Below are 10907 nucleotides of genomic sequence, written 5' to 3'. Positions count from 1 at the left end.
GGGAACAGAAATTAGGCGATTACGACCGTAATTCTACTGTATGTATCCGATTATTAATACTTCGCCCAGCAGTAAGCCTGCAAAACCCGACCAACATATATATATTCAGAATTTATTCAACATATGCAATAACACGAAATATGGCTAGATATAACAAACAATGTTTTCAGCGACTTTTTTTCTAATTCTCACTGCCTTCTTGATCATGGTACGTAAGAATTGCGTAATAAACCCAGTAAACAACGTTAAACAAAAAGAAAGAAAGAAAATAGCCCAGACGGAAGAATATGTCCAATGTAGTTGGATCTTCAGGCAGGCAAATTTTTTTGCGATATCTTTTGTAGGATAGCATCGACGACGTTTGCTGCTGGGAGTTCTGCAACAAAAAAGGGTAAGTAAACCAATATAAACTCGTATACAGCTATTTTTGTTGCCAGGCATACTAATTAATCGGAATTACTCTTCTGGCACTTAGTTTCATAACCCTGAAAAACCCTGAAGAAGTCTCGCCGGATGGCAGACAAAACGCTGGGTTCAAATAAACACTTTAAAAACTAAGTGCCAGAAGAGCAATTCCGATTAATCAATATAAAATCGTTCCATACTCAAGACTGATTATGAGCAGGTGCTCAGTTTATGCACGACTGTTGTTAATCAATTTTTTCAAGGTGGTAGTGACAGGTTGTCTATAAACAATCATAACATATCTGTTCATCCTTCAGCAAATGCTCTGTAGTGCAATTGGGAGAAGATGAAAAACGCATTTATCTCAAATATGTGGAGAAAAACAAAACGCTGTTTCTAAATCATGGTTTTCATTGAAAATTTGTTCGTAATTCCACAGGGAATGATTATTGCACTTGGGCAAATAAACTTGTGTTTCCTATGTTCCGGATTTCAGTGACGCTGATACAAAGCAAGCAATAACCCAAAAACCCCAGTGGCAAGCACAGTTTCCAACTTGAAGACTGATCCCGTCTTTTACTTGGTATATGGGTCGTGCGTCATGACGGATGTTCGCCCGTCCTTGCGTTTTATAGATATCAGTTTCCATAACGTCCACTACCAGGACATGACAAAGGGAGCGAAATGGATATGATACTACACACACTCTTGTTTTCAACACGTAAAAAATGTAAACTTACTAGTGGTCAGGGATACACTAAGATGGTTTATTTCATACCCAATTTAACCCAAAACAAAAACCAGGCGTTTACAAATATGACGATTCATTTTAGTTTAACCTGAATGCTTCTTTTAACCTCTGCGAGATTTTCCTTGTTTTGCTGCCGCTTCATGAAATAGTTGAGAGCGCAGAACTGAAGAACCGTTGCGAATACGAATAAGAAGCAAACCCATAGATAGATGTCCATGGCAGTCAGATAGGACACCTTTAAACAACGAAGCAGTTAGTCGACTGAATACAACGATAATTTTTTTCTCAACACAAATAAGCTGAAAGTTAGAACACCTTACCTTAGGCAATGAAGACTTCATTCCAGTGATAATAGTGGCAATAGTCAGTACCGACGTTACTCCTGCATGCCCCAAAAGACTAAAATAAATCAAAAGCTATAGGAGAAGCATAGAAATCATACTCACCGAGGGCGACCCGTGCCGGTACGGATCTTGGATCGATCCACATGCCAAGTCCAGCCAGGGTTACCATAGACATTGCAGGGAAGTAGGATTGAAGAACGAAGGCGAGAGGATAACGCTTTAGTTCAAAAGTAACTTGCAACTTGGACTTGTTAACTGCAAGGACATATGATGTGGATTAACCCCTGTTCGCTAAATTTTGACAATTTTGGTACTTCATAGCTGCGTGTGTAGGTACAGCTAAAAGGTTAAAGGGGTGTGTACACCATGCACGATTTTTGTGCAAAGAAGAGTTTACCTTTGTAGGACGAAACGTCCGACTCGTTACTGGCAAGAAACTTGTGGTGTATAAGTCGAAATTTGGGCATGCTGGTCACCAAAGCTGGATCGAGGAAAAGGTCCTCCAACTCCTTTCCACCCACCCATTCCAAGACAACCTCTTTATTGTTGTATCCCACTGCAGATACAAGTTTTCTTTTATTGATTTTGTAGAGAACTTAGGAAATCCACCACTCCCAGCACATATCTTAAAAGGTTTAAAATACATTTTCAAAGGATTGCGCCTTATTTTTCCATTTACACCTAAACTCGCTGTTAAATGAAGCAAGGCACAGCAATGAAATTTACCACAAGTCGGCAACCGTACTTTAAAACATCCATGCACTGCGCCACAAATAAAAGACTTACGGCTCTGAAAAGTAAGCGAGCACGATTCAAGGTCCAACGGAAAGTTATAGAGGTTCATTTGACAAGCAACGGTTGACGTAATTCTGTGAAAAAAGTAAAGACGTGAAACAAATTGTGTACAACTAATATAATCTGCCAAGCCGATTTTAAATGTACGATAGCGCTAGTTAAGCAAACAGAAAAACCATATAACCAATATGTTAATGGTAAACCAGGAAGAAAGCCTGGTCGGGATTGGTGGCCAAGATAACCTGGGTTCTAATCCCCCTGTGTGGTAAAGAATGGTAATTTTGGAAGCGGGCTACAATTGTGATTGCTTTTTTCGTTCAAAAGAGCAAAATTTAATTAATTTTTATTACAATTGATTTGACAACTATGTTAATTGCGTTAAACGTCTAAAAAACTACAGCAGCACAGCATTAACATACTATTGCTAAAACCAAGTCGGGTACATCGCTTACTTGATGCTGTAATAAATAGTTCCGTTGGACAGGAGACGCAAAACAACGTTGTTAACCGTAGTTTTGTGAACGAATGAATTCTTGGAACCAACAATGTAAATATCTAAAAACAATAAACATTCTAGCTGCTATCATGAATTCGTAATAAGCCAATACCGAACGGGGTAACATCCATATTATATATATACTGGTGAGAAACTTGGCAATATTGATTTCACTCATAATGAAAGTGAAGTAAATTGTTTTTTTTGCACCTTATTTTTCGCAGCTTGACTTGCTATTGATTAAACGTGATGCCTCACCTTCGTTTCAAAGAATTCAATTAGCGGATGGTGTTAAATACGACAGTCCAAATCGGCTTTTGTCACAGTAATGCACTAACTTTAAAATTATGGATTTATGTTCAAGGCGACATTTCCTCGCAATTCATGGGGACCGGCATCACGATTGCAAACAATACAACAAAAATGTGTTTTTTTGTGTAAGAAATGATCAAAGGGTCAAACTTGTCGAGTAAAAGAACCTGGAACCCAAATTTTGTCGACGAGACGACTGGGCAGAACGATGCTGTCGCCTTGACCGCCAGTGGAGAATTCCAGGCGAGGATCCACCCATGTTTCGTGAAGGCAGAGTGTGAGGGTAAAATCCTGCAAAGGTCAATGCGATGTTTATTGAAGCGCCAACCAATTTAAATGGCTGGACATTTCAATTAATGGCAAACATAATGCAAAAAAGCAATGACTACAGCGGAGTTGTGTTTGCGGAAATTGGGATGGACTTGAAACCCAGAAAATGGTTATTCTCCACATGTAAGCGTTTGATAATTCAAGTCTTGCAAGTATTTTATTGCAGACAGCATTCTAAGGAAATAAAATGCGTGTGGTATTACACCAGTGTTTTGTCGAATCTCAGTTTCCAATTCCAATTTCCAGCATTTTAAAAGTGACTATAATAACTATTAAGTGAAACTAACAGAAATTTCAAATTGCAGTCAGCTGACTATAATAACAAGACCAAAAATGCTTCATTTAATATTTTGAAAAGTTGTCACTTCACCAAAAAGCTCTGACCAGCATTAAATCTGACGGGCGACCAAATTTTGGAAGCCAGAAGCAAATTTAGCCTGCTATATGCGTATACAATAACTTACCATGTTTTTTTCCGAAACATCGGTGATACTTTCAATCATAACTTCAAATCCAACTTTCGTGACTTTACCTGAAACATAGGACAGAATTGTTCATCATATATAATGTAACCAAACTTGGACAATTACTCTGCATGTACACAACACGTTTGATATGCAGTTAATTATTAACAAAGTCGCAGGACAAAATTATATTCACTTAAGTCGCAGAAGGTCAGATTATTATGATATAATATGCTTGAAAGCAACAGCAACATAATATTATTATTCACATTTTCAATGTAACAATGTAACAATGAAAACTTGGGCAATATATACATATTCTGTTTCACCTTTATACTTGGGTCGGATGCTGAGTTCGTAAGAGTGGGCGCGAAACATGTCTTCAATCTGTCGCGATTGGTCCGTTCCATGCTTATCCGGACCTGACAAACAGAACAAACAATATATAATAAAATAAAACGACGAAAAATAGTATTTGCTTTTCACCACATAGCGTTTCGAACCCAGGCTATTCCGATCACATATTTGTGGTAAAGCTCAGTGGTTCTTTTATGCTTAGTGCCCCCCTAGAGTAACGATCAGAAGCCCGTGGGCCATTCCACAAAAACCAAAGATGGCAAGAAAAAACAGCCACACAACATCGTTTTTAATAAATTTATATAACGCTATACAACAATGAAAATTTGCCGGGGATAAATTTTCATTTCAAATCCTAGCACTTTCAACCATGGCTTTAAAATGCGAAATCCGTTTCAATAGCATAGGCACGCGGATGGTATGTTGAGCTAATCCACTTCGGTAAGAGGATCAACAGTGACAAGGTGTTACAGATTACTTTGCGCCTTACACAAGAAGCAATCACTTGTACCTTTCGGCTTCGATTTTTTTCTTCTCCTTTCCCGCTGACCGTGTTTTGCCGTGCTACACTCGGTGACCAAAAGAATGAAGATGACACTGCACAAAATATAACATAATCAAATGTTTCTTCTTAAAATAGACCCTTTTCCAACGACACTTCTAACAAAACATGTAGGGTATTTACAAAATAAATTGCTTCTGAAACAAAACAACTGACTGCAATCTGAAACTTCTGAAAATTCATGTTTAGCACAAGGTTTTTGTTGTTCTAAAACTACCACCATAATATTTCTGTTCTTAAAAACGGAATGTCTTCAATATTTTGCACAAAGATTTGCAAAACATGCAAATAAAATTTTACGGACTTTCAGAGGACTTTGTATTCTGTGGACGCATAGATCTGTTATGAATGCAATAAAGGCATCTGCAATAATTTGTGTGATAAATTTGCTGCGACATTTTTGTATAGGTCAAACGTATTCATGGAAAACAAATGCTTTTTACAAAACGGTTAACGTCACAAGGCGTCCATAAAATATATTAGCTACATTAAATTTTGCTCGTTCGTTATTTTCAAACATAAATGTTCATTTAACAATGCTTCTAACACCTGAACACGCTACTTACCTTGGCACTAAACGCATTGCTAATCCAACATAATCATCGACAATCCGTACAGGCGATGTTCCCCACGAAGAAGCTATCAGTACACTGGACGAAACGGCCAATGCCACAAACCACCAGCACACTTCTATCTCGTTGATTACGTCAGCAAGCAGAATCGACCAACTACAAGTCGGTGGGACATCATTTACAGTGGAGCAATTACTCTAATCGATGGGCTGCCATTGTTTCTTCAATTACAGGTAATCGAATGGTTTGTGCAGTCAATTTAAGGATACATGCCTTCTTCAACATAAGACCAAGTGCATTGTGTTCAAAATCAGACCTTTTATTGGATTTTGTTGATTGCTCAACACGAAAAGCGCCGCAATTCGTTTTATTGTTAGTCCATTAACTATTTTGGTTTATGTAAAACTTCGATGAAAAGGTATTAAATAGCGACTCATATACATGTACATTTGCAAATAGCGAATAACACTTTTGCGCACAATATTTTCACGTGAATAGGCAAGCAACTAACACCGCAGTCAGGAATATAGAAGGTGAATGTAGATTCACCGTACATTGCCAGAAGGTTGTTGTTTAATGTTTCACAAATGCAAGGTGGCAAGTTCATTAAAAACCAAGTATAATCGCTTCTACCAATCAAGCATGAACAATAACATGAAACTATTCCGAGGAAAGAAATATAACTTGGTGTAAAAGGAAGTATATGAAAAATTGCTGGTAAATTACATTGTTTTTCAGAGGAAAATAAAGATGTATGCGATTTAAGATCTTTTGCGAGAAGGGAACAATTTTATTCAAGGAACCCAGCTCCCAAAAGATACCAAACTAGTTTTTCTGTTTCAGCGTAGAAATGGCAATATTTAACGTCTAAGATGAACAATAAACTGCATTGCAATCATATTTGAATAGCTTGAGACGCGTGCACGGCAAAATGTTTCCATTGAATTACACTAAACAAAATGCACGGGGTTAAAACTACATAGACTTCATCCACTCCTTGAATATTTCTTCCGCTTGATTTATGGTCTCGTCCTCCTGCACAGATATTTTTTATTCAGAAAAAGATTCTCTGACCTTAACTGTAACCTTACGTTGGTGTTGCTGTCAGCATAGGCGCCGAACACGGGTATACCGGGTATGCCTCGCATACATGGACGAAAATCTCGGGTATGCGCATACCCGAGAATCTGACCAATGTTCATCATGCTGCTGTTTTGGAGTTTCTCTTTGTCATTTGAAAAAGGCCCTTTGTTTTATATACAATGCTGTCTTACCGCACATAAATATGCGTTTATTTGGAAAAGTGCTTTGCGTTGCGTGAAGTTCGTAAACTACAAGCCATAACATAGTCTCACGTCCCATCCTAACTAGCGCCAAAAAAGATATTTTGCATTTTATGACGTGATAAAATGACGTAATATAATTTGGCATACCCGAAAAAATTTTAAAGTCGGCGCCTATGGCTGTCAGGCATATTACATTTCAAAAATCTGTTCTTCTGGCACAATTAAACGCTACTTTTATTGACCGACGTGGCACCTGCTACTTAGCTAGGTTTCGTTGTGCCAAAGAAACAGACTTTTTTTTTAAAAAAAGTAAACTGTTTCGCATCACAAATTTTACTTACCTTGCAGAAGCAGAACCGTACGTATTTTTCCGCCATGTATCTGTGTTCTTTTGAGTAAAACGCGCTGGTCGGAATGGTCGCCACCTTTTTGTTGCGTGTCATCCATTTAACAAATCTGTAATCCCAAGTATCCACTGGTTCTTCTTCATCACCGAGATCAACCTCTGTGGACCATGCTTGTTAAAATCAGGAGAACATTTTTTTTCCATGTGCCTTTTGTTTTTCCTATGTTCGGCCAAGATAGCTATGTAATATAGTTTACGTTTTGCAGTCCGGACGCCCATGGTTGCCATGCCGTTCTTATAATTAAAATTTTCCTTAGTTTTAGGTGTTGTTATGCTCTTTTAGCCACACACGTTATTGTTTTCAATATTATTTAGTTCAACTTCAAACCACGTTAAATGTGCAGCTCTTTTTCCGTATTTTTTACCAATAAAATGTGTTTGGCGTTTTTACATTGAAATATCTGTAAAATGTGACATCATTGAAGGTAAGTTGCATTACTTTTTAGTCGACCGTATTTTCGGTTTAGCTTCGATGGCATCCCTGGTTATAATATTTAAACCGCAACAAATAGCACTTGCTTCACCCCAAAAGTATTGCATAAAAAAGCTCTTCAACATATTTCGAAACTAACGTTTTGTTGCTATAGGTAAACACACGTGTAAATTCACGCATAAACTCAATATAGCAACAGAGTTTAGTGAATCTTTATTATAACTTTTTTCTAAAGATATGGACTGTATGTATATACTCAATAGTTTTGAGGACAAAAAACAAACGGCCAAACACCCAAAATTTTAGCAAGGAGCCTATTCTACCGCCGTTAACGCAATAAGCACATAACGCCAGTGGAACTTACTTAGACCCGAAGCATCGGCAATCATAAAATAACCTCCTTCAGGAATGACCGGTTTCATCCCGAGATCACGCAAAACCTGAGCCATGCGGTCCCGTTTTGCTTTTAACTCTTTCGGCAAAATTTTGAAATAACTTTCTTCCGTTCCCATTCGCGCCATTTCGACTTCAAAGCCCCTAGCCACCGCTTCCTACAGAAAGCAATGCGAAAATTATTAAATAGCCAGCATTGTGTTAATACCATACGGGTCATTTTGCTCGTCAGCACGTTTTTTCGAGACAGGAAGTTATTTTTAAGAACATAACCGACGTTACCACACGCAGTATGTGGATGCAGTGAGAACGTGTAACACGGCGCAACATGTTTTTGCATGTAAAACACATCTTCATCTCCAGCATATATTGCGACACATTGATTATCACAACTTCTGTGATAAATCCTTGTTTGTTTCACAAGGCTATTTACAGGTTGATTTGTTATTTTATGTGGACATGCTACTTTCTGTTCTGCGCTTGTATAATACCATGAACATAAATACATCATCAAAGCAGAAAATCAGAACACTCACCTGTAATGGAGTGGGGCATGTGTACACGCAATTCTGCCACACTGTTTGGAGATGTTTCACCAGACTTGCAGGACCGATTGTCCAACCGAGCTAACAACAGACATGTTTAACAGTTTGAGGCTATAGCTGTGTTATAGAACCCATCTCGTTATAGCTTCCCAACCCAACCAAGCCTATGCTCTTTATGTATATATTGCAACTAACTTTGCAGTCCAATCGAAAATTACGGCACACTACTGGTTAAGAAACACCCTGTAGGTCAAAGTCAAAGTCTATAAGCACAACGAAAAGCAGAAGCGCTCGATTCGTCATAAGCACGGACAAGAACAAAAACTCAATTCCAAGTACCTTCCATCCAGTGACACTGAAAGTTTTTCCGGCGCTTCCAATCGTCAAGGTTCGTTCCCACATGTCAGGAAGTGAAGCTTTCAATGTTTGAAATGTTAGAGGTAAGTTGGCATTTTTACAAGACAGTTATTACCAATCCTGACGTGTTCTTTGTCATCGAAAGTCAGCCATTCGTAAACTTCGTCGGAAATACAAATGCAGTCATATTTGATGCACATGTCTGCGATCATCTGCAGCTCTTCTCGGCTGTACACCTAACACATTGTTTAATAATATTTAGCTACGGAAATTATGACCTTTTTCTAGTTGAGCGTTTCTATGGTTACAAAATTATATGTACGTTTAAAAAAAATAGAAAAAACATGAAAACATAGTTTTTGCATAAAAATTAGATAGAAGTTCACCTTCCCCAAAGGGTTGTTTGGAGTGTTTATAATAATAGCCTTCGTATTTTTGTTAAACATTTTCTCAAGTTCTTCTCGGTCTAAGGTCCAGCTGGCACTTGTGCCATCGTCATCTTTTCCCTGAAATAATATTGTAGCAAAACAGAATGTGATAATTTTAAAATTTGTATACTTCATGTTGCGAAAATGACTGCCAGAGGAGCAGCAACTAATTAAGCACTTACTGGTTTGAGAGGAATATACCTGGGTGTTCCACCAGCAACTTTCACCATTGGTTCATAGCAGTCAAAGAATGGCTCCACAATAATTACCTTTAGAAATATAATTAAGAATTACTACAGTATTTAAAATATAAGCATTTCTATAAATATAAGCATAACAGGCTTATCTAAACTAACTTCTTGTCAAGTAAAAGCAACTCATTGCATGCTTAGTGAAAAAACCTTTCAAAAGGAAAAAAATTCTACTTTTATGAAGCAATAATAAATCCAGATCTCATACCAGAAAGCAAATCTAATCAGTTTGTAAACATTCCGCATATCAACAGACACATAGGTCTCTACATTAGTTCATAAGACTTTAACTGCTTACTTCATCTCCTTTGTCCACAAATGCATTGATGGAGGCATACAGGGCTCCATAACCTCCAATTGTCACCAAAATATTGGTAAGAGGGTCTATCTCTACGCCAATTAGGGGGCTGAAGAGTTTGGACAGATTTTGCACCAATTTCGGATGTCCCTAAAATGAAAACATGTGTACTGTTTAGTCCACTGCCACCAACCACCAACTTCTACTCACAAATCCCCTTGTGTACTGATAAGTTGAAACACTATCGATGGCAGCTACATCCTTCAAAGCTTCCTTCACATGGTTTGCGGGACTGAAATCAGGAAATCCTTGGCCAAGGTTAACAGCTTTGTGTTTCGCTGCCAAGGTTGTGAATTCAATCCTTTTAAAAAAAAAATCTTTAGACATGGTTGTGAAACATATGTACTCATTAATTTGCATTTGGCAATGCAAATAATGGGAAGTGACAGACATGACACAAGTGTTGTTCAAACAATGGGTAATTTAAAAACTATTTACCAAACATTTCTGTCCACTCCTTCATATCTTTTGGCTGGTACAAATTTGCTTGAACTCATTTTGCTTTTTGTTGTTATAGGTTTCTGCAAAATGTGTACACTTATCCTAATTTAACACATTTAGGCTGTACCTCTAAAAGTCAAAGAGTAAAGCTCAATCTAAGACAAAGCAAGCAGGCAAGTCACACAAGCATATCGTAACTTCTTATGCAAAAATTATGTATTTTTGCTAACACAAACTACAAAAACACTAACTTGTTTGCGGGAAAGAAAGCAATTGCTGCAACCAAATGTGGAAATAGCTGGAAAAAAACTTGAACCAGTTGATCGAAGCGCGTGATGCAGCATGACGACAACCGCAAATAAACTAGGTAAACATTGTTTGTGAGGCGAAGGCAGATTCTAAACTTTAAACTGCGTAAAAGTGGCTAAAGTGCTACTGGAAGGTACCGCAACGTGATGTATATTTTGAGAGGGGGCGTGAACGAATTATCTCATCCTATTGGTTAAAGGGGAATACGCTGGACGAAGAGCGGTCAAGGCCAATACTGTTTATTAGTTGTTGCATAAGATTGGACCTATATTTTTATATAGAGTAAATGTTTGTTTTTGTTGAATAAACTAC

General features: G+C 37.8%; 2 protein-coding genes across 2 annotated transcripts; both read right to left on the bottom strand.

Moving 5' to 3' along the window:
* Positions 1-181: 181 nt before the first annotated feature.
* LOC145914568 (gamma-aminobutyric acid receptor subunit rho-2-like) lies at positions 182-5491 on the bottom strand. The gene is made up of 12 exons (XM_083002391.1): positions 5383-5491; positions 4766-4851; positions 4227-4319; positions 3898-3965; positions 3271-3394; positions 2748-2850; positions 2287-2369; positions 1900-2056; positions 1603-1760; positions 1477-1538; positions 1263-1391; positions 182-364 (listed from the first exon to the last, which is right to left on the bottom strand). The coding sequence occupies exons 1-12, from the start codon at positions 5397-5399 to the stop codon at positions 182-184; spliced, it is 1263 nt and encodes a 420-aa protein (XP_082858517.1). The 5' UTR covers positions 5400-5491.
* A 201-nt stretch (positions 5492-5692) lies between these two features.
* On the bottom strand, positions 5693-10833 carry LOC145914328 (kynurenine--oxoglutarate transaminase 3-like). Its single transcript, XM_083002139.1, has 12 exons — positions 10538-10833; positions 10284-10366; positions 9996-10146; positions 9786-9935; positions 9419-9505; positions 9195-9314; positions 8924-9044; positions 8791-8867; positions 8443-8532; positions 7878-8064; positions 7016-7179; positions 5693-6423 (listed from the first exon to the last, which is right to left on the bottom strand). Exons 1-12 carry the CDS (start codon positions 10628-10630, stop codon positions 6364-6366), a joined length of 1383 nt encoding a protein of 460 aa, XP_082858265.1. The 5' UTR covers positions 10631-10833; the 3' UTR covers positions 5693-6363.
* Positions 10834-10907: the final 74 nt, after the last annotated feature.

This window comes from Ascidia mentula, chromosome 9 (genome assembly GCF_947561715.1).
Source record: "Ascidia mentula chromosome 9, kaAscMent1.1, whole genome shotgun sequence".
Taxonomy (NCBI): domain Eukaryota; kingdom Metazoa; phylum Chordata; class Ascidiacea; order Phlebobranchia; family Ascidiidae; genus Ascidia; species Ascidia mentula.
This window is presented reverse-complemented; position numbering and strand designations above follow the sequence as displayed.

Excerpts from the sequence above, each read along its gene's own strand:
- LOC145914328 (XM_083002139.1), bottom strand. The coding sequence starts at position 10,630 with ATGCTGCATCACGCGCTTCGATCAACTGGTTCAAGTTTTTTTCCAGCT. Across the intron at positions 10,147-10,283 it reads GGAGTGGACAGAAATGTTTG|GATTGAATTCACAACCTTGG; the intron begins GTAAATAGTTTT and ends TTTTTTTAAAAG. Across the intron at positions 9,936-9,995 it reads ATCAGTACACAAGGGGATTT|GGACATCCGAAATTGGTGCA; the intron begins GTGAGTAGAAGT and ends TTTTCATTTTAG.
- LOC145914568 (XM_083002391.1), bottom strand. Across the intron at positions 2,057-2,286 it reads CTCGCTTACTTTTCAGAGCC|TGGGATACAACAATAAAGAG; the intron begins GTAAGTCTTTTA and ends TTGTATCTGCAG. Across the intron at positions 365-1,262 it reads ACAAGGAAAATCTCGCAGAG|CAAACGTCGTCGATGCTATC; the intron begins GTTAAAAGAAGC and ends AACTCCCAGCAG.